At 61.8% G+C, this 21,863-nt stretch overlaps 1 protein-coding gene across 4 annotated transcripts in view; it reads left to right on the top strand.

Annotated features, from left to right (window-relative positions):
- Nucleotides 1-21,863, top strand: part of SOX13 (SRY-box transcription factor 13) — a 41,342-nt gene that overhangs the window by 16,933 nt on the left and 2,546 nt on the right. For 2 of the 4 annotated variants that reach the window (XM_083812652.1, XM_083812650.1), the window contains exons 2-12: nt 16,819-17,020; nt 17,620-17,725; nt 17,878-17,964; nt 18,281-18,453; nt 19,094-19,162; nt 19,283-19,397; nt 19,477-19,559; nt 19,655-19,814; nt 20,049-20,158; nt 20,239-20,335; nt 20,425-20,568. In XM_083812652.1, coding sequence (XP_083668778.1) covers nt 16,820-17,020; nt 17,620-17,725; nt 17,878-17,964; nt 18,281-18,453; nt 19,094-19,162; nt 19,283-19,397; nt 19,477-19,559; nt 19,655-19,814; nt 20,049-20,158; nt 20,239-20,335; nt 20,425-20,568 — 1,345 coding nt within the window. In that variant the 5' untranslated portion in view covers nt 16,819. Of the gene's footprint in view, nt 1-5; nt 6,469-16,818; nt 17,021-17,619; nt 17,726-17,877; nt 17,965-18,280; nt 18,454-19,093; nt 19,163-19,282; nt 19,398-19,476; nt 19,560-19,654; nt 19,815-20,048; nt 20,159-20,238; nt 20,336-20,424; nt 20,569-21,863 lie in introns of those variants that run through there. The other 2 variants (XM_083812651.1, XM_083812653.1) reach the window with 2 other exon arrangements.

Genomic DNA, 21,863 nt, shown 5'->3' with positions numbered 1-21,863 from the left:
CCGCCTGGCAGGACCCCCCCCCCCCCAGCCACAACTCCCCCCCTTTTTTTTTTAAACAGAAGGGAAAAAGAGAAAGGGGGGCTCCGGGTCCTTCCCCGCACGGCCCCCTCCCCGCTGCGAAGTTCGGGGGGCTGCAAACTCTCCTCGCAGAGCCGTGCGGGGGCGAGGGGGAGCACGGCGGGGAAGGGGTTAAACCACGGAACCCCCTTTCCCCCCGGGCACAGGGCTGGCAGGCAAGGGGTCAACCCATGGGCATCCCCCCCATGCTCAGTGTCACCCGTCTGAAGCCCCCTCCCCAGGACCCCCCCCCAGTCCCACCCCGCTGGGAAGGTTTCTCCTGCGGTTCCCCGGTGGGACGTGTCCCCACGTCCCCATGTCACTGGGTGCACAGCTCCCATCCCCGCTGCCTCCTGCTTTGCAGGGGGGTGCGGGCTGGCAGCCCCCCCCCCCCAGACACGGCACTGGGCTTGGGGAGGGGGTCACCGCCCAGCTGGGCACGGACAGACGGACGCCGGACAGATGGGCACCGCACGCCGGCACGCACCACGCAGCCGGGCACCGCGCACCCAGCCGCAGGCAGGGCCCAGCACCGTGCCCGCGAGGTCCCGCGGGGTTTGGGGCTGCTCGAAGGGTGTCGGTGAGTTGGCAGCGCCGAGGGTGCAGGGTCGGGGTCCCCCCCACCCCTTGTTCCGCACGGGATGGACGCGATGCTGCTGCTGTGCCGGAGGGGAGCGGGGATTTTGGCCACGAGGCAGCATCGCTCCGGCCTCCCCTGCGTCCCCGCGGCACCGTCGGGGAAGCGTTGGGAGTCCGGGCAGGAAAACTTGCCGGCGGTACCGCGCACGGGTGGTTGTCGGTCCGACAAAGTGCTTCAACAAACCGCAGCAGCAGCAGCAGCAGCAGCGCCCCGGCGCGCGGGCAGAAGGAGGGCTGGGGAGCGGGGTGAGTGCCGCCGCGTGCCGCCGGCTGGGACCCCACAGAGGCTGAACCTCGGCGCCGAAATTGTGTCCTCCCCAGCAGCCGTGTCAGGTCCTGCCCGCGCACCGCAGCGGCGTTTTGGGGCTGTTCCGGGGAGATTTGGGTCGCTGGGGGGCTGAGGGAGAGGAGCTGCTGTGGGCTGGGGGGGTCCTGCAGCTGCTGGGATGGTGGAGAGGGCTGTGAAAGGGCTGCGGGGGTTTTGGGGGGATTTCACCCCAATCTGGGGTAACCCCTCGGCTTGGGCAGCACCTGCAAAAGGACACGGCCCCTGCGCGGGGTCTGGGGAGTTAAACTTGGACAAAGTTAGCGGTGGAAGAGACAAACAGAGAGGTGCATCCCCCAGGGAGCTGTAAATGAGCGGTTTTCATACGAAATGCGCAAATAAATGCAAAGCTTTGCTTCTTTCCACCTCAGCCTAATGATTTCCAGTATTTTATGCAGGGTTTCTTTGCCAGAGAGGGATGCTACCCAGGAAAAATTACAGACCGTGGCTGCGTATTGTTCAAGTCTCAGTTACATCTTGTAAGGTACCTTCAGCATGGAAAACACTTGACTTCCAAAGCAAATCTGGAGTAATAGATTTTAGGAGTGAAAAAGGACCATTAGCTCAGCTAATGTGATTTTCTCCATAGCACAGACCAGATAATATCACTCAGTTACTCTTCTATTGAGCCAATAACTCGCGTTTGTAATTCATGCAATTTCCTTTTAGTTCAATTTAATTTTGTGCAGAATCCATTCTGTTGACACTGATACAGTATATTTATTTTTTATTTTTTTTTTGAAAGCCTGCGATTTCAGAGGCTTTGTGTTAAAAATAGCTGCTGTCCTTTGACAAACGTGGGCAGGCTAAAGACAGTTTTTGAAATCGTCTGCGAGCGACACGTTTGCAGCAGCATCTCCCTTCTCGCTGCTTGTTCGCTGCCCTCCTGCTCAGCCCTCCGGCTGCGGGAGCGGGCGCTGGGGCGCGGGGCTCGCGCCGCAGCTCCCCCCTGGCATCACTTTTGGCCTCATGTGCAGGAGGAGAAGTCCCTACCGAGCAGCAAAATAGGTAGGAGTAGAGATTAGAAACTTTTACAAATTTATTAGCCCCTGCTAAATGTATTTTCTGGAGGAAGGTGCTTCGGGTTGGGACTGCTGGGCACGGTTTTCCTCTCTGAAGCAAAGCGCTGTCATTCCTCTCACCTCTGGCGTGCCTGCTCTGTGCTTGCATTTTTTTTTTTTTTTTACCCTTTCCAAATTGGAGCACCCAAATCTCCCTCTGGACAGCCCTGGGAGCAAAGTTTGTTCCGGCCAGGGGCTGGGGGAGGCAAGATGTCCTGGGGCGAATAGCTGGGCTTTTTGTCTCCCTGCCAAAATGTCCATTTTAACGGTGGTGCCCGGGGAGCTGTGCCCTGGCACGCGGGTCGGAGCGAGGATGGGGCAGATTGTAAACTTGTTATTTGCTGGAGGGGATTTAATCCGTCCATGGGATGCAGAGGAAGGGCTCTGCTCTCCGTGTGAGGCACACAGCCGCAGCAGCACAGTAAATCTAGCCTTTCAGTGGGTTTATTTTTGTATTCATTACTTGCTGGGGGGCTCCTGGGGCGCACACCCGAGCCTGCAGCTCTCGCTGCCCTTCGCCTTCCTGGAACTGAGCCTCGCTGGGGCCAGGCACCGCCACCGACGCTGCAAAGAGGTTGGGGATGGGAGGCTCTGGGAGCTGGGAGCGCGCTGCAGGGCACATTTTGCACCCCCAAGGTGAGTGCGTTGGGGTGATGGGGGGCTCGGAGCCCCCACGGCTGCAGGTGGGCTGCTGACGGCACGGATACGGGGCCGGGCTGCGTCCCGTGGACGAAGCATCCTCGGGGCCGCGGGGTTTGAAGTTTGCTGGCGAGCTTGTGGGGTGGCTCAGAGCACCCCACGGTGAGGGTGGTCTGCAGGGTGCAGGGCGTGGGACCTTCGCTGTGCCATGGGTGCTGGGTCACCCGAGCTGGCCCCACCATCCCTCCCGTTCTCTGGCTTGCGACTTAACCGAGCAATCCTGGAAGGGTTTTGGTGCTGTTCTGGCTTCGCTCGGCCACCCTCGGGGCTCCATCCTGCAGTCCACGGGAACCTGGGGGCTTGGGGACCTGGGGGCTTGGGGACCTGGGGGCTTGGGGACATGGGGGCGTGGGGACCGGTGGCCCGCGGCCGCCTGCTGTCCCGCGTGAGCCCGGCTTTGTGTGGCCGCTGTGAGGCCGCGCTCCTGCTTGCTCCAGCTCCATCCCATTGTAAACACGGCGCGGTTTTGTGTCGGTCCGGCTTTGTGTGTGCGCGGGTGAGTGCAGAAAGCAGAAAGGCTTTTATCACCGGAGGGACAACCTTCAGCAGGCAGCGGCGGCCGGTTGTGCGGACGCGCTGTCAGTACGGCTCTGCTCTGCTTTTACACCCTGAAAGTTCTCAGTTGGGCTAATAAAACGTACAGTGTTTATTTTTCCTTTAAAAAAAAAAAATAATAATTGGAAAAAAAATATAAAACCAAAAATCCACTCACGGACAGGGCAGTTGCTCCCTACAGCTCTGGACAACGCCGTGGAGGAAGCCTGCTGGCCTCTTTTGTTCTCCTCCGGTGCGGCCGTGCTGCTGAGCGTAGCATCGCTACAAGCTGCGAACTATTGATGAAAGATGTTTGTTTCATTTTCCCTCTGCTAGAAAATACCCACGGGTCAAAGCTGCCCGGTTTTGGGTGTCTGACAGCAGCGGGGGCTGGCCAAGGGGCTGGCGGGGGACTTGTGCTCGCCGGAGACGCGGTGGCCCCGGGGTCGGGCGGTCCCCGCCTGGGGGTCCGTGGAGTCCTGACCAGGCAGCGCCGGGCTGTCCCGAGCTCTGCTTGTTTATTTTTCACCAACTTTGGAGTTTTTGGTTTCATTGTGCTGCGGGGAGGAAGACTTGGGATGCTTTAAAAGTTTTACACGATGCATCACCCGTTTCCACCCAGTTTTAGCCCAGTAAAAACCAGACGAAAGGGAAATAAATTAGGGCAGCTTGTGACAGTCCTGCTGGAGAATATCTTGGTGCCTTCACCCCGTCCTGCACCTTTTGGAGAATACCTTCAGGAGCCAAATCTGCTCCCTCTGGCAGAGCAGCGGTGCTGCTGGCCCGGCCGTGCCCCGTGCCCCCGGAGCTCCTCGGTGCGAGAAACGCGTGGGTTCATCCAGCGCCGCTGCTTCCAGCAGGAGAAAAGTTGGCGGGGCCAAAGGCATTGACTTTTGGAACATTTTCCGTGGCTTGGAAGCCCTCCCTGCCTCCCTCCCACTCCGCCGCGCCGTCCCCACCTGCTCCAGGACCATATGTCCCAAGCTGGAAGCGCTCCAGCCCCGAAACAAGGGCCCTTGGTCTGCCCAGTCCCACCAGTTTGGCACCGGTGGGGGAGAGGAGAGGCTGAGGAGGTGCAGGGGGCACCTCTGGCCGGCGTAAGAGATGCCCCAGCTGCTTGGACAGGGCAGTAAAAATAAAAAAAAACAAGCAGGGGATGCAGCGGCTTGACCCGGCTTCCACAAAGCATTTGTGAGAGTCGGCCGGAGCACGTGCTTGGAGGGGAGCAGGGCACAGGGACACTGCCAAAACTGCCGTGTCCCCTTCGCCTCCAAGCACCACACCAGCACCTTGGACCCAGAAGAAGTTTGCAGCCGCTTTTAGCTAAAAATGCGTTGGTTTTGAGGGAGAAAGCCGCTTCTGCGGGCGTTACTCTAGAGGGAGGCTGCCCTCCCCGCTGCCTTGTCCCGCTTTGCAGCCCTTCCTCTGAAGAATGCCGATCGGGAGATGGCTCCGAAATGTTTGAAATTCTGCCTCGCCATAATTTAATGCTCCATTACCAGCCAGGCCCGCTCGAGGCATGTGGCCGTTATAAAAGATGCAGCCTGGTGGCTGCAGAGGCCGGGCAGCCTCCCCCCGTGCCTGCCCCCGGCTGCCTTATCAGAGAGGAACGAGATAAGGGGGCTCATCATTAGGGCAGCCCTGTGCGCACTCACTGGCCCCGGCCAAAATCTGCTGGCCTGAGTCATTATTTTTTTAAATTCTGGCTGGCGAAGGCGGCTGATGGCAGTTCGTCGTCTGCTGGAAGGAGAGGGTGAGGCTGTAAATTAAATACAACAAGGAGAATTAAAAGAACGTGGGGTAGCAGGGAGCCCAGAGGGGGGCATTTGATCCTCTTTGCCCTTGCGAAATGGGGTTATTGTGGTCTGGGAGTCTGGAAAGAAATAGGAACAGGTCAGGAGAAGTACCTGGAGGCATTGGCAGCCTCTCCGGCACCGCGGTGCTGGGGCTGCCGCCTTCCCCACGGCGTGGCCCCGGTGGTGTCCTGGGGGTGAGAGCCAGCGGGTGGCCCTGGGTGACAGCAGCCAGCCTGTCCGACCAATGGGGCTGGCGCTGGGACACAGCAGAGCCTGGCCGGGGAGCTGCTGGTGCAGAGCAGAGCCGTGGTGGCACAGGGTCGGGCAGAGAGGAGGCTTGTCCCGCTGCCACGCCGAGCGGTCGTCACCCACGGGGCTGCCACCTTGTGCCGCTCCTGCCTGGGTGCCCCAGGGGGTGCAGGTTTGCAGCATGCGGCCCTTGAACCCTCGTAGTCTTCCTCTTTTCTCCTGGGTGGGTGCTGGTGGCGCAGGGCGGCTCCGTTTTACAGCCTCGTTCAGAGAAAAAGCAGAAAAAGCAGAGGTAGGTGGTGGCGGCGCGTTGGGTTGCAGTGGGCACGCAGAGCCCGGGCTGCTGCTGTGCGCCACGCTCAGCCCCTGCTGTGCCAGGGACACGTCCCCGGTCCTGGGCACCCTCTGTCCCTCCTGCTGTTGTCCCATAGCTGGCAGGGGGCTTTGTCCCCGCTGTCCCATGTGGGGTGAGCATGAGAGCAGAAGGGGTGGGGGCCCTGGTCCTTAACGGCAAGTGGTGCTGGGCTGCCTGGGGCCCGAGAGGAGAAAAAGTGAGGAGAGAAGAGAGGGCAGGACAGGACAGGACAGGACAGGACCAAGGGCTGAAAAACAGCTGGGAAGGCGCTGGGCGCACAGCTGGTCCCAGCATCCTGAGGCCACTGCTGCAGAAACTGGGGACGGGGCAGGGCTGGGACAAATCCTGCAGGGCAGGGCGAGCGTGGCTGCGGGGCTGGAGCGGGTGTGCACGCGTGTGTGAGCTGGGCAAGGGGGGGACACCTCCTGCAGCCCCTCTCCACCTGCCTGGAGCTGCTGGAGCCGGGGCCAGGGAATTTAGCGAGGCCCTGCCCCGGCCCAGGGCGGCAGCCGCCTGCCCGCCCGTCGGGGAATGCCAGAGCCCGGCTTATCTTTTGTCTGGAACAATAGAGGGCTCGGCCCTATTGTTCTACCTTGCACGCCCAGCCGGAAAGCGAGTCCCCTGGGGCAGGGGCTGCACAGGAGCTGCCTCTGGGGCTGCTCGGCGTGGGGGGATTTGCTGACAGAGCTGCCACGGACACGGACACAGACACGGACACGGACATGGACATCCCCATCCCCACGGGCTCGGCAGGTGAATTCCCCAGTGGCTGAGGCTTGGGAGCTTTCCTGCTCAGTTTTCTCACCATAATATGGGCTCTGGGGAAGGGATGCCAGGAGCTGGAGGGTTAGCGTGAGGGTGGCCCCTGGGGGACCCAGCCGTACCTGCGTGGGCAGCGGCAGGGCAATGTTTGCCTCTCTTGGAGGCTCCTGGGCTGCGATTTGGGTGTCTAGGTGCGATACCTGCCCCTGGGCTTCCTATGCCCAGCTGCAGTGCTCTCAGCCCCAGCTGATGGTGTTAAATACCCCTTCCCCAGACCGTGCTCAGCCTCTTTTTGCTGCCTGAGCTGCACCCCCTGCAAAAAAAACAGCGTGCAAGGCAGCGGGGCGTGCACGCCTGCGTGTGTGTGTGCGTGCACAGAGCAAATGTGCCGGCCCCCGGCCCCGCTGAGCCGTGCAGGAGCCAGCCGGGACGAGGCACGTGGAGCCAGGGGCTGCCAAAGCCCTTTGCTGCTGGGAGCAGGCTTGGGGACCCGAGGGGAAGCGGGGACGCAGCGGGGCGCGGGGGGACAGGTGCCACCGGGGCTGCACGGGCACAAAGAGCCCCTTGTGCGCTGCGGGACACGGGGGTGGCTGGGGGCAATCGGACACCCCCTTGCAACAGGGGAGAGTCGCCTGCTTCTCGCCGGAGAGTCTCTGCTCTTGTCTTCGCCGTGTTTTTGTTGCGCACTGGAAATAATCCTGGCGGGGCAGGGAAAGCTTGTCCCCAAATCTCTCTGCGTGACCAGGATTTCGTGGGCTTTATCTCCTCCAAAATGAGCGGGGAGAGGGGTGAGGCGAGAACCCAGCCGTGTGGGGTGGTCTCGGTTTGTGGGGTGGCGGCTGCTGGCTCCCTTTAGCCCTGCAGGGTGATGGGGGCCGGTGCCCCCCCACTGCCCCAGCAGCTCGCTCATTTCTGTGCTGGTTGTGGAGCTGTGCAGACTCTGCTGTGCTCAGAAGCGATGAGCTGGGACCGGGAGCTGCCCCGGTGTTAATTTTGGGGATGGTTTAACCGGTGCCAGAAAAGCTTCCAAAAAAAACGTGCTTGGGGAGGGTGAGCGGGGAGGGAAGGAGATGGTAGAAATGCAAGGCTGGGAGGCATCGGCCACATCCCTGCACCCTGGCAGAGGAGGTTTCGTGGAGGTGTGAGCCGAGTCCCCATCCTCATCCCTGTCCCCATCCCTCCAGGCTTCCCTGCCCGCCTTGATGACACTTTGCAAGCCCAGGTGGTGCTGCTTGTCCCCAGGCTGGGGACAGCCCCAGTGCTCGGCCGGGTCTGCCCCGCGACCTCTCCCCTTCGCTTCCCCAGCGCTGTGTTTAGGGTGAGCTCCCTGGGCACGGGGGATGCCGCACGGCCCCTCCGCAGAGGACCCCAGCACCCGCAGCAGGATGGGTGCGAGCTGAGCTGAAGTAATGGTAGCAGCATTTCTGGGGCACGAAGCAGCCCCTCTGATTTCTCTCTCGCACTGAGCCCCGCGTGGCTGCATCGCGAGCCCCGTTGCTGCTGCTGGAGGCACACGGAGGAGCGTGGGGACAAGCTCCCTGCCTAGTCCTTACCCACGGTGGCCTGAATCCGCCCTGTAAATCAGAGTAACAACATCCGAACAGCCGCGGCTCCTGCTAATAAGGGAGAGAAGCCGGGCTGAAAGCATTTTCCTCGGGGGTCTTCATCCTGACCCAGGCAGCCGTGATCACCGAGCTGAACCGCGGCAGGAGTGGGGCTCGGGTCACCGTTAGGAAAGTTGTGATGGTTTGGGGGGGACGCTGGGCAGCTGCCGGCACCGATGCTTGGGGCTCCTTTTGCTTTCCCCGGGAGCCTGGCCATGGCACCGGCAGCTCCTGTCACGCCGGGAAAAATCTGTTGTCCAAATGTCAAACGGCCCCAGCAGCTGGGAGGTGGCGGCAGCCCCTGTCCCGAGCCTGGGCAGCAGCTGGGAAGGGCGAGGTGGCCTCGGTGGCGCCTGTGTCCCTCGGTGGCCAAGCGAGCCAGCACAGCTCGGGTGCACGGCCCCGTTTGCTGCAGTTACAAAGCCACAGAAGGTGAAACCGAAGGTTTCCGGCACGCTGCAGGCGGCTGGGTTTTGGGAAGCAGGCAGAAGCGTGCGAACGTGGGGTTTTGGCTTCGGTGCCAACTTTGAGGCACCCCTGAGCTCCTCTGGGTGCTCACGCATGAGCCTGGCTCACGTGGGAAGCACGAGGGCGACCAGACCCCCCCCCCCCCGAGGGAATTCCCCTCCAAACCTGGGGGCAGCTGGAAAAAATGACATTGATGGAAGGTGTAAAATGGCACAAGAAGGTCAGCAAGGGGTGAGAGAGGGGAGGGCATCGTGCTTCATGCCAGGGGACCCTTGGTCCTAAAGTGCTGGGGCACACAGCTCTGGTACGGGGTGAGCCGAGTGCCCTCGTGTAAGAGCCGGAGAGGAAAAGGGTCAAACGTCCTCGCCCCTCCGTCATGCGATAGGAAAGTACTGTTTGTGAACAAGTCGAGTCAAACGTGCCCCGTGCTCTGCCTGGAAATGCTGAGTGAGTGAAATTGCACAAAAAGTGCACCGAGATTGGGCCCCTCGATAAGCCCCAGGGCCGCGCCTGGGTGCGGAGAGGCTGCGAAGGAAAGGAGGGCGGCGGCGCTCGCCGCGCTGCCTCGCCGCGCTCTGCCGGGTGAGTTGGCCTCGTCCTTCGCCTCCTGGCTCTGCTCCCCTTACGGGAAGGGTTTCTTTATTTGCCTTTTTTTTTCCCCCCCTTTTTCTTTAATTTCTTTTCCATAATTGATTGTTCGCTTCAAATCGATTGCATGGTGAGAGGTGGAGAGGGGGGCGGCTGAGCGGGCTGCTGGCTGTATCGATGGGTAGGGGGAGGCATGGGGGGTTAAGGGGTCTTGGGTCTGGGAGAGGTGCTGAGGACCTCAGCCGGGTCTTCTGTCCTGTGGGACGCTGTTGGTGGGGCCGTGGGCCTGATCCTGCCACCCCCGCAGGTGTCTCATGTGAGAGCTCGGTGGTGCAGACCAGGCTTGCTGCTGCTTCCTCCACCAGCAAGCATTCTGCGAAGGAGGAGGCTTGTTTAAAAATTATTTCTGGTGCAGAAAAAAGGAGAGAAAGAGTAAATATGTGTTCTTCAAAGTTCCTCTCTCCTCCTGCTTCCCCTGCATCTTGTTAATGTGCTTCAATATCTGTATCTCCTGGGCTTGTGATAAAGGGGAAGAAAGGAAGGGCATGGGAAGGGGATGCAGTAGGAAGGGGGTCTTGGAAAATATTATGGTTGCAGGGCTTATGTTTTCCCCTGGAGTATTTAGACCTGCAGGGGAGGGTAATTTTTTTTCTTTTAGCCCTTCAGACAAAAGCCCTGCTCTCAAAGACCTGTGAGCGAGAGCGCTTTGAGTGCCGGTGCGTGCAAAAGCGCCGCTGCGCCGAGCCGTGCGGCTTCCCGCCGGCGTTGTGCAGGGTGCAGAGCTCTGCAAAGGCTCAGGAGGGGCTGCTCCCCCCTGGTTGTCCTCATCTGCTGCCAGCAGCCCCCCTCAGAGCCCCCCTTGCTCCCCAGGACTGGGTTGCAGCAGGTCCCCCCCTTGGTGCCACCAGTTGTCCCCTTCTGGTCCCCCTGCTGCGGGGCACGGCGCTATCTAAAGACATTTTCACACCAACCTGGGCGAGAAACCCATCCAGCCGCAGAGCCGAGGCTGGTGCACGAGCTTTTTCCTTATTGATACCAAAAGGAAAAAGAAATAAAAACAACAGAAACCCCGCGGACTGTCTCGTCCCAGGGCCAGGAAGCGGGGATGACCGGCGCGGTCCCCTGCCCATCACGTGGGCAGCCGCTGGGACTGTTCCCCGCGCCCGGTTCCCCCTGGGCTTTGCACGGCTTTGAATAATTCCAGCGCGACGGAGTTTCCTCCACTTCCCTGATGAGATCACTCCCCGCCTAATAAATCTCGCGGCCAGGAAGTTCCACCTGATGTGCAGTTTAATTTTTCCCCTACTTAAACCCATCCCGTCACTCATCTCGGTAAAGGAAAAATGTGTTTGGGCCGGAGCTGCGAAGGCGGTGGACCCGTGCCAGTTTACACCCCGAGCCGGCTCCGGCTGCCTCTTTTTGTTCAATTTTCTCCTTTTTTTGGTTCGGATGCTGCTGTTGGGGGTGCAGTGGGATGTGACAGGCTCTGCCGGCCAGGCTCGCGGGAGGCTGAGTCCCTCCATGGTGCTCGGCGCCTGGCAAACCCCGCGGCAGGAGCCGGCTGCTTCCATCTCTGGGGTGAAAACATGCAGGAAAATAACACGTGCTGCTCGCTGGGCTTCGCCTCCTGCTGTGGCAGCCTCGGGGTCGTTCTTATTCTTTATTTTGAAGCTTTTCCTTAAGCTAGAGCTTCACAGCAGTGCACCCGAGGGCGAGCAGAGCATGAGTCCGGCTAGTGCATCCTTAGGGTAAGTGCTGGTAAATCAGATGTGATTTAATTCCCCCCGGGCCAGCACGCTGGGGCTCTCTGCTCGCTGTCGGGTGGGGGGGGATGGGGGGGGGGGGATGCAGGGGGTGGCAGAGGGGGGGTCCCAGCAGGGCCCTGGTGCTGGGAGGCAGCGTGGGGAGGGAGCAGCTGAGTAAGACAGGAAGGCACCGTGCCGTGATGTGTCCCTCTGCCATCTCATAAGAAACCAGAGCAAGGTGGTAAAAGAAACCTCAGAAGCCCTACGAAAGCAGCACCAACTGCACGCTGGAAATTGTTAGTAAGAGGGGCCATCGGGAGGAGGGGGAAAAACCTGCGCGGGCTGCATCAGATGGGCTCCCGCACCTGGAGAGCGCACACGGTGTCTGGACATGGCCATTTTCAGGCAGGCTTTTGCTTTCCCTTTCCCACACCGAGCATCCTACAGGGCTGCAGCATCACCTCGCTGCTCCTGCCCGTTCCCCTTGGCATTGGGCTGCCTCCTCCGGGCACGGCGCAGCACCCGGAGCCACGGTGGGGCTGGGGCATGGTTCAAGCCATGGGGTTATTCCACAAACCTCTTAGGAAAGTGGGACCTGAGCCCCCCGAGGGCAGGGCTCCCCTGGAAGGACTCCGTCTGCTGCTGCTTGCAGGCGCTGTGCACAACCTGGGCCCTTCTCCTGCTGGCATGATGTAGATCCATTCTGTCAAGCAATCCAGATCCTTTCCTTCCCCTCTGCCACAGCCCCAGATTCATTTTTTTTTCTCCCCGTCTTGCTCGCGTAGATCCTTAAGTGAATTTAGCGATTAACACATTTTGCCCTCCCTCCCCAAGTTTGGAATAGCAGGACTGATTAGATTTCCCCCGAACATCTGAAGGGCTTCTCGGCCGGCATGCATCAGCGAGATATGCATTTCATTAGCAGTCCTAGATGCGGCCCAGAGGCCTTTGAAGAAGGCAGGTTGGGTTTTGGGATAGAATTAGTAAATGCTATTCTAGCTGTTTGTAATTGCTTTAGGGTTAAATCTTCCGAGAGCCGGGCAGTAAGAGGAGCCGGGCATTTCTACTTTTCATCTTAGTAATGGAGAATTGGTGCCCCCCCCAACAAAGGCGGCCGTGCCGGAGCTGTGACAATGCGAGCCCCAAAAGCAAAGGGGAAAACCCTTCCCCTGTGGGGCACGAGTCCCGGCCCTGTGGGATCGGGGCCAGAGGGGAGCTGGGTGCCAGGGGGTGCAGGTGCCCCTTGCTGGGAGTTTCCGTGACGCTGTCCCCGTTGTGTCACCGCTTCGCCCCGACGTTTCCGGAGGCCGTTATCCTCCGCAATGGCGACGTTGCCTTCAGGGAGCTGCTGGAGGCTGGACAAAGCGCCGTCTGTTTCGCTTGGGCAGTGGGAATCCCAGCTCTCGCTCAAGCTGGGGCTTTGCCCGCGAGCCCCCGAGGTTTTGCCCGGACAGAGACCCCAGGTGGGGGCCGGGGGTCGATCTGGGACAGCGAAGGAGCCACCGCTGGAGCAGGGATGCTCGTGGGGGCATCCTGCCTGCAGCAGGGCTTGGCAGGCAGGTGTCGTCCTGCTGCCTTGACCAGCACTTGCTGGGTGCTGACCACAACCACGGGGCCGTTGGCCCCCCCAAATCCCCCCCCCGGCTTTCCAATGCTCGCCCTTCTTGGCACTGGTTTTGTGTTTTTTTTCCAGCAAGCCGAGCTCTCGGCAGCCTTCTGGGAAAACGGAGGCCGGGGCTTTCCGTGGGAGTGCCGGGGGCAGGTAAGGTGTTAGAGAGGATGTGTAAAGCACGGGCTCGCCCGAACGCAGCGCGTTTCCGCTGCTGCAGCGCCTCGGTTTTTGGGGCAGGATGGGTGCGCGCTGGGGAACGCGCGCCCTGCGAGCGCCGCTGCTGCTCCGTGTGCCCCGGACACGTGGAGCCGTGGCTGTCACGTGGCGGCGGCGTTTCTGCTGCTGGATAAGTTCGGCATCCAGACGTCTTCTGGGCTTAAAACCTGCTTTTTCAGTAAATGCCGGGGTCTTGTGCTTTCTTTTTGCTGAGCGTTTCTGGGTGGCGATCCTCGGTATTTGTGAATGGGTCTGTGCAAGAGCCCTAACGGCGATTCCTGCAGCAGCCTGGCTGCGAGCCACGCAGGCTGCGCTTCCCAGCTCTGCCGTGTCCCTGCCGGTGTCCCCAAAGGTCACCGTTTCCTCCCGCTAGTGACAGCGCGGCGGTGGGGACAGCAGATAGGCTTTAGGGCGAAGGGCCAGAGGCTGATGGCAATCCTTCGTGAGCCCCCTCAGAGCTCAGAAAGGTGAGGAGCAAAGCCACAACCCCACTATTTGACACCCACTGAAGACCCTCTCCCATCAGCTGCCGGCTGCTGCCCCCTCTCTGGGCAGCAGCCCACCAGGGGACGTGCCACGTCCCCGCGGGATGGCAACCCCGTGAACTTCCCAGCCGGGGGCCTTCACCTCGGCCACCCCAGCGGGCACGGAGCGGCCCCGGCAGGAGGAAGCCATCCATTCTTTTATGTGCGAAGGCACGCTGGGCGGAAACGTTTGGAAAGGGCCCCGAAAGGACGTTCCAAGTCTGGCAGGAAAGCGGCCCGCTCGTCTGGCAGGAGACGGGCTATTGTCTGTGCCGGTGGCCGGAGGGATTCCTTGGGTCTGTGTGGAAGGAGAAAACCTGTGCGTGGCTTATCTTTTTTTCCTCTGCCCTCTCCCGAGGGGGTGCTGGGGGCACAAGCGTGGCGGCGGCGACGCGTGGCTCCTGCCCGTGGTGCCTTCACGCCGCCCTGGCTCTCGGTGCCCCCTCGGGTTTTTGCCCTTGGCCATGCTTTGTGCTCTCTCCCTGGCTGGGGAGGGATATATGAACTGAAAATTTTCTGCTGTAATTGTGTAGAAAGAGGAAAAGTAAAAAGCTGACAGCCTCCCGGCTCCCCTGGTCTACGTGATGGGGCCGGTAATAAAATCTGGGCAGCCCAAGTCACCCCGTCAAACATTGGGATGCTCTCCCCGTGTCCCACTTCTGTCGAGTCCTTGGCACTGCAGTCCCATGGGGAGGGAACAGCCCTGGTTGGAGGCAGGATCAACCCCGGGGTGAGCAGGGGTGCAGGACCCAGCCTGCCCCTGTGTTCACCCTCTCTCCTGGGCCAAAAGGAGGTGGAATTGCCCAAATGGGATCTTCCCTGTCACTCTTCCTCACAGCTCAGGGGAGTTTGTATGCTTGTGGCTTTCTGCCCCCCTGCACTCGCTGGTGTTTTTACAAGAGTTTGGGTTTCACCGAGCCTCAGCGCATGCGCCCCAGCCCTGCCGAGCCGTAGGCAGCCGCCCTGCGAGCACAAACCCTCCGTACCCATCCCACAGCGCACATTGCTGCCTTTTTCCCCCCATTTGTGCAACTGGGACAACCAGCCCGCAGGCAGGAGAGGCTCTGGGGGCCGGGGGGGGTCAGCAGGAGGCACACACTCATCCCCCCCCCTGGTGCCAGGCTCTGCCCCTGGCCCTTGGAGCCGTTGTGCGATGCAGACGGGGCAGATAGGATCAGCGTGCAGCCAGGAAGGGTGGCACAGCACACGGGGAGAATTGCAGGACGTGCCATTGAGGGGTGCTAACGGAGGAGGAAAGCGGCCCGGCAGTGCGCTGTCGCCGTCCCGAGGTGGCAGCCCCTCGGGCTGGAGGTTTAGCTGGCACGAAGCGGCTGGTGGAAGTTTTAGGGCTTTGGTGGTCGCAATAAGCCCCCCTCGTGCTGCCCAAAGGCTCCTGGGGACGCCTTATCCCCCCCCCCGTGGGCTGGTGGCACTCGTTTGTTGTGAATCCTGCCTGCGCTGTGACTCCCCAGGCGGGCACTTCTCATCCACGCGCCGTTCGCTCCGTTCCCCTCCACCCTTCATTAAACGGGAAACATTAAAGGTGAAGATCTGTTACACGAAGACGTGTTCCCGGTGCCAAGGCAATTGTCCCCGTCCCTATTGTCTGCGCAACAGAGGAGCCCTTGAGCTGAGCACCTGAGACTGCCGGCACAGGCCTGGTACAGAGCGAGCCTGTAACAAGATAACTGCGCTTTTCTCCTTTTTCTTCTCCTTTTATTTTTAATATATATATATATATTTCTGTTCGGCAAACTGTACAATAAACCCACAATGAGGCCCCTTTCAACAGCCCCCTTTAAAGCACCAGCCCCATTTTAAGAGTAAACTTCCAGCGGCCCAGGGAGGTTAAGGACAATGGGAAGGTGACCTGCTGGAGGAGTGGGATTTGATAGGAGATGTGCTCCTGGAGAGGCAGGAAGGCGAGGAGTGGGGTTTTTGCCTTTAAAGACAGGCTGAAGGAAGGTGCAGGGGTGCCGTCACTGCTTCTCCTCTCCCGTGCTGGGTTCAGGTTGTTTCTGTTGCTGCTCCCCCAGCTTCGGTCCGTGCACATGGAGCTGCGCTCAGCACCCAGCCAAACTCCCACCTTCATTCCCCTTTTTATTCCTGCATCTTCCCCCGAATTATAAAAATACCTGGGGCGACGAGCACCATGCTTTGGTGCCTCGGTTTCCCCACCTGCAGCACGGTGAGAGCACAGGACCACGGGCCACATCCTGCCCCTTGCTGCTCCCCCAGCTCCGGCTCCCGGCGGCTCGATGGGTGCAGCACCCGCAGCCACGGGGCACGGCTTCCCGCTGGCTCCCCGCCGTCCCCGTTTCGGTGCCAAAAGCGCCCGTTTCCTCCCCGGCCGAGGCGTGCCGAGGGCACACGGGGTGTGTTTTTACGCCGGCGGGGCTGGGAGGGACGCGCGGTGGCAGTGGCCGGGGTCCCCTCCTGGCCGCCCCCCGAGGTGGGCTGGGGGCAGGAAGGGGCGACGCGGGCGGTGCTGCAGGATGCGGGCAGATCCCGTGCGATGCCGGGGCCGGGAGGAAGCCCACGAGCCCGGAGAGCGCAATGATTTGTTCGGAGAAGGGCAGGGAACTGAGATTAAAAAAAGCCCTGCTAAGATCAGAAACTCTGGCGCGCACAGTGCCCCATTGTTGAGCTGTCACACTTCCCTTTACTTTATTGCTTTTGTCCAACACCCTATTGTTCCACTTCCTTTTGTCCCCTATTCAGAGCCCTGGCTTTTCATTACCCAGCCGGCCTTGTTGTTTTCGTTTCTTTTGTTTGAAGTTCCTGAGAGGAAGGTTTTATTTTCAGCGGGTTGATTAATTCGCAGCTTGAGCTGGCCTTTGTTTGTTGTGTCACCGCTGCCCCGAGTCGGGCAGCCGGCTTCGGCCCCCAGCCCGAGCCGCCCGGCTCCCGTTTTGGGGGGCCCCGAGATGCTGGGGGGCAAGCGTGAGCCCCCGGAGGGTGCAGGTCTTGGGGGTCCCTGCTGTGGGGTGCAGACCCCCCCCATCCCCAGCACACCGTGGCCCCTGCAGCCCCTGTGGTCCTGCACCCTCCAGCCTGGATCCCGGTGGTGCAAACCCCGTCCTTAATGGCCTCCTTTCCCCTTTATTCCTCCCTGAAAGGCGAGCTTGGGGAGGGCGACGTCTGCTGCCATTGGTGCTGTGCAGCCTGAGGGTTGGTGGCCCAGGAGGGGAAATCCCTGCTAGGAGCACCGCAATCGGGCTCTTCCCCTTGCCCCCCGTGCAATTCTGTTGCGGGGGATGCGGTCCCGGCTTGTCCCATTTGGGAATTCGGCCTCTGCCACCCGGCACTGGCAGACCCCATGGAAAAGGCTGGCCGTGGCGATGCTCGGCGTCCCCTCGGGTCACTTCAGAGCCCCTTGGTGCCCAGCCAAGGGCCAGCAGCCCCAGCACGGTCATGGAAACCCCGCAGAACAGCGAGGGCACAGCTTCAGCAAGACCATTGCCCCTGCAAACCATTGGCACGGAGCACCCTGCTATGGGGCAGGGCTGGGCAAAGGGGTGCCCCTGCTCTGGGGGGGAGCAGAGGGACCCCATCGCCCCGCTGACAGCCCCGCCGCCCCGCAGGATGTCCATGAGGAGCCCCGTTTCTCCCCACCTGGAGCTCGATGGGGCGGGCAGCATGGTGAACTGCTCCATCAAGACGGAGGAGAAGAAGGAGGGCGGCTACGAGTCCCCGCCGGGGGCTGCCCCCAGCGCCGAGCCCCGTCCCAGTGACCCCCCGGGACCACCGCCGAGGGAGGGCACGGACCCCCAGGCCCTGCCGCAGGTGGGTCCCACGGCTGTCACCTCCTCCCCCCGGTCCTGGCCTTGACGGAGGCCGGGTCCCACCGGGCTGGCAGTGTGCTGCATATCCCGCCCTGGGCAGACGGGGGTTGTTGTTTCCCCGAGCTTTTATTCCTCATCCTGAGGAAATGAAGCTGAAACCTGAGGCTCCCCCAGGCTTTCTGGCCGCTGCCGATGCTCTCGGGTCAGCCCTGGGATTTGCCTTTGGCCTGCAGCCTCCGTGGCCGCCTGCAGACCTCCTCCGCACGGAGTCCTAGGGCCACCCTCTCATTTTCCCATTTCAGTTGCTCTTAGGCTTCCCCTCCCCCTGGCCCGTAGCCTCCCAGGCTCAGAGGAGCAGGGCAGCCTAAAAAAATAGCAGCAACCTCCTGCAAACAAGTCCTGGCCACAGGAGGAGCGGAGATGCTCTCCAGCGGGGCTGCTCCCCAGGGGTTGGGGATGTGCCGCAGGGTTGCGTGGTCCCGTGGCCAGCCAGGTGGGGCTGGCTCTGAGCATCCCACCGGCTCAGCACCACCTGCCAAGAGCCCCGTGGATGTCCCTGTCCATGGGAACCTCCACCAAGTGACAACGTGTGTGTCGCAGGAGTCCCACTCGCCTGCCAGTGATGTGCTGGAGCCCCGGCGCTCGGCCTTCGAGCCGGCTGTCAGCAGCCAGGAGAAGCTGGACTTCAACAAGAACTTAAAAGAGGGTAAGAAAGGCTTCTGTGATTTACCCCCCGGCTGTTTTCGGAAAGGTTTGGGATGGGAATAACCATCCCATGCTGAGCCTCGGGCTGTGCTCACGTGGCTCTCGTCTCCTTCCCTCCTCTCTCCTGCCCCGTGTGCCTGCCGCTGGGGACAGTGATGCCAACCATCGAGAAACTGCTGTCCAGCGACTGGAAGGAGCGGCTGCTGGGCCGAAACGCTGCCGAGACCAAAGAAGTGAAGGGTGAGGTCCCCTCCCTGCCTCCTCAGTGCCCACGGGGCCGGCAGCTTTGTGTTCCCCCCGCCAGCAGGAGGGGAGGCGTGCGCGCAGCTTTGTGCATTTTACAGACGGGTATTTCATAACCAAAATGTTTATTTGATTTTTTTGAGGGGGGAGGGTTCCTGGTAAGAGCTTGCTCCGATGACATAGGGATGATAGAGCACACTGGGTCTTGTGAACATCCCACGCACTGTCCCCTGGCCACCCTTTGCCCACCTGATGCTTCTCACCCCTTCCCAAGCCCCTGACCCGCAGCCTCGTGGCTTCTTCCCTGGCGCAGGAACCCAGGAGAGCCTGGCGGAGAAGGAGCTCCAGCTCCTCGTCATGATCAACCAGCTGTCCACGCTGCGGGACCAGCTCCTGACGGCGCACTCGGAGCAGAAGAACATGGCCGCGATGCTCTTCGAGAAGCAGCAGCAGCAGATGGAGCTGGCACGGCAGCAGCAGGAGCAGGTGGGCTCGGGTGCCCGCGTGGCCGTGGGGCAGGGCAGCCTGCTCGTGGGGACTGTCTGTCCCTTTGGGGACGGCTTTGGTATCCTCTGGGCACAGACACAGGACTGGGGGACAGGGAACAGGAGCAGGGTCGCCCTCAAAGTGATGGGGAGGTGGCTTTGGTGTTGGGGGCTGCAGGATTTTGGTGTTTGCCCAGAAACCGTCCCTATTTCCGTGCCCATCCCAAGACTTCCTATCATGCTCCTTGCTACCAGGAGGCTCGGTCGTAGCTGTCCATCCCCTTCTGCCTGCTGAGGGTGGCGGCCAAAGGAGGTCCTCAACATCATGTGCCCTTCCTGACTGCTCTCTCCTTTCTCTGTAAACATCGATTTGTTCCTCAGCAGCGGCCCAAATGATGCCAAGTGCAGGGGTGACATGCCTGGCACATGGGGTGTGGGTGACACGGTCCCTTCCCAGCCTATTTCTCACCTTGTGCCTGTCGAGGTGGCTCAGGGACACTTCATATAGCACCCTACCCACCCACGGGAGCCCACGGGAACCTCTGCAGCCTCTGCTCTGCCGGTGTAGGGCAGCTCGTGCCCCACTGGGGCTCAGGGCTCCCTGTTCCCGTGTCTCAGCCCCGCTGTCTCCCTCCTGCCAGATCGCGAAGCAGCAGCAGCAGCTCATCCAGCAGCAGCACAAAATCAACCTGCTGCAGCAACAGATCCAGGTAAAGGTGGGGAACACCCCGGTGCCACCCCACAGGGCCAGGCTGACGGGACGTCGCCCGCCTGCAGTGGCCCACAGGGGTCACCCGGCCTCTCCACTCCTCTCCCCCTCTTCCCTCCAGCAGGTCAACATGCCGTACGTCATGATCCCCGCCTTCACCCCCAGCCACCAGCCTCTCCCCGTGACGCAGGACCCCCAGATAGCGCTGCCCATCCAGCCCATCCCCTGCAAACCAGGTGAGCGGGGTCCCTGGGGTGCAGGGGCACCCTGTGGGGTGGCCTCGTCCCCCGACGCCTCCGTCTCTGCTCCCCGCAGTGGATTACCCCGTGCAGCTGCTGCACAGCCCCCCTCCTCCCACGCTGAAGAGACCCAGCGGCTCGAGCCACCTCCAGATGCAGGTACAGCCCCAAAGCATCCGTAAAGCCCCCCAAAAAACCCCACAGCTGGGGGACCGAGGGCAGTGCATCACCCTGCCTTCCCTCCTCTGCTGCAGGAGACCTCGCAGCCGCTGAACCTGACGGCCAAACCCAAAGGCTCCGAGCTTCCCAGTGCCTCCAGCTCACCCAGTTTGAAGATGAGCAGCTGCCAATCCCTCACGCCGAGCCACGGGGCCGCGAGGGACCTGCAGACCAGCCCGTCCAACCTGCCTCTGGGTGGGTTCCCAAAACCATCACCAACAGGGGGTCCATCCTGAGCCCTCCCCTGGGCACCTCCCAGGGGCAGGAGGCGTCCCTGCTCCGTGGGGTCCCACCTTGCTGGGGTGGGCAGCAACCACCCCGCTGCTCCGTGCGGCCCCACAAGCAGCCCGCTAGGTTTGCGAGGGCGGGACGGGTGCTGCAGGGTTTTGGGGTGCTGATGCTGACGGGTGCTCCGGGGTTTGCCACCAGGCTTCCTGGGCGAAGGCGATGCCATCACCAAAGCCATCCAGGACGCGCGGCAGCTGCTGCACGGCCACGGCGGGGCCATGGAGGGCACGCTGAGCCACCCCTACCGCAAGGTGAGCCAAGCCCAAATCCGCCCCTTCTCACCCCAATCGGTCCCCACCCGAGGAGTAACATCCCCTCCGCCTCCCCGCAGGATCACGTCGGCATTGACACTTCCCCGGTGAAGGAGCGGCTGGAGGAGGCCCCCGCGCACCGCCTGGACGAGGCGCTGCTGACCTGCGAGATGGACGGTAGGGCCGGGGGGCAGGCAGCAGGTCCCGCGGGGCCGCGCCGCCTCCTTCCCCTCGCCCCCTGAGCCGGCCCCGGCTTTGCCTCGCAGGCTCGCGGCACTTCCCCGAGTCCAGGAACAACAACCACATCAAGCGGCCCATGAACGCCTTCATGGTGTGGGCGAAGGACGAGAGGAGGAAGATCTTGCAAGCCTTCCCGGACATGCACAACTCCAGCATCAGCAAGATCCTGGGTGAGTGCCCCGCGGCCGTCCTGCTGCTGCTCCCCTTGGCGGGTGGGCAGCCCCGAGCTATGGTCTGGGGTGAAATGAGGAGCAAAACCTTCTCCTGGCGCCTGGTCCGGACCCAGTGGGCCTTAAAGTGTGATAAAGGCGTGCAAGAAGGGACAGGGGGAGGTGTGCAGGGGCACGCTGCGTGTCAGGGATGAGGACAGGCCTGGACCCGCTGCGTTTGGCCACCCGGGGTCCCTGGGTGCTGCTCACACCAGGGTTCCTGGGTGCTCATCCCATGGGTGACCATCACCTGGTCACCCTGCAGAGCACCGGCAGGGTCCTGTGGGGCAAATTCCTCCTCTGGCTGATGGTGCCCTGGCCAGTTTTGGAGCCCGGCACCATTTTATTGCCATCCTCTCCCACCGGCCTCCACCTGAGCGCAGCATCTCTGCTTGCCTCCCTCGATCCTCACCCTTCCCTGCACCCCGTGGTCCTCCTCATCCCTCCGGGATGATGCTACGGCACTTTGCACCCTCGTCGGTGTCTGTAGCAGCAGCGGCCTCATCCAGCCACGTCCCAGCCCCATGACTCTGACGGTCCTGCAGCAGCTCGCTGTCTCTCCAGCCCTTCCCCGCGGCCGTTTCGCCCCAACCTCCGGCTATTAAAAGCGAGCGGTGCGGTCTCCAAAGAGCCCGTCCCAAGGGCCAAGCCGAGCGTGCGGCGGCGCAGCGCAGCCCCGCTGTGGGTTACCTACAGCACACGCACCTCGCTCCGCCGCCGGCTCGTTTTAGCAGCTCCGCTTGTTAAAGAAGAAACGAAACAACCGCCAGGCTTTTCCCTTTGAGGGAACGTGCGGGCAGGATCTGCTCGCAACCGCCGGGGGCCGGGGGGGTCTGGGAGCGGGTGCTCTGTGGTGTGCTTGTTGCTCCCACGCTTGATGTCCGTGGCTTTAAATAACTGGCGCCGTTTTCTGCCTGGCAGCCGGAGCCGCTCGCCGCTCACGGGTGCAAATTTAGCAGGTGAATACCTGCAGGCGAGCGGTCCGGGGACGGTGCTCACCCAGATTGGGGGTTTTGGGTCCTGCGTGCTCTCCGGCACGGCTGCTCCTGAAAACGTGGGCTCGGCACAAAGGGCTGAGCAGGTGGAGGACGCCTGAGCAAGGTGGACGTGGGGCGTGCACGCCTCCATGCTGTGGTTCCCCTGGGGTGCCCGGCTCGTGGTGATGCTCCCTGGGGAGCTGGGCTGGGCTGGGGGGCGAAGGAGACCCAAGGGAGGGACATGGAGCCTCAAAGAGGATTTAGGGGATGGGGTCTGTG

The sequence above is a fragment of the Anser anser genome (assembly GCF_964211835.1).
Source record: "Anser anser genome assembly, chromosome: 27".
NCBI lineage: Eukaryota > Metazoa > Chordata > Aves > Anseriformes > Anatidae > Anser > Anser anser.
Note: the sequence above shows the minus strand (reverse complement) of the source record. Positions and strands in the feature narration are given on the sequence as shown.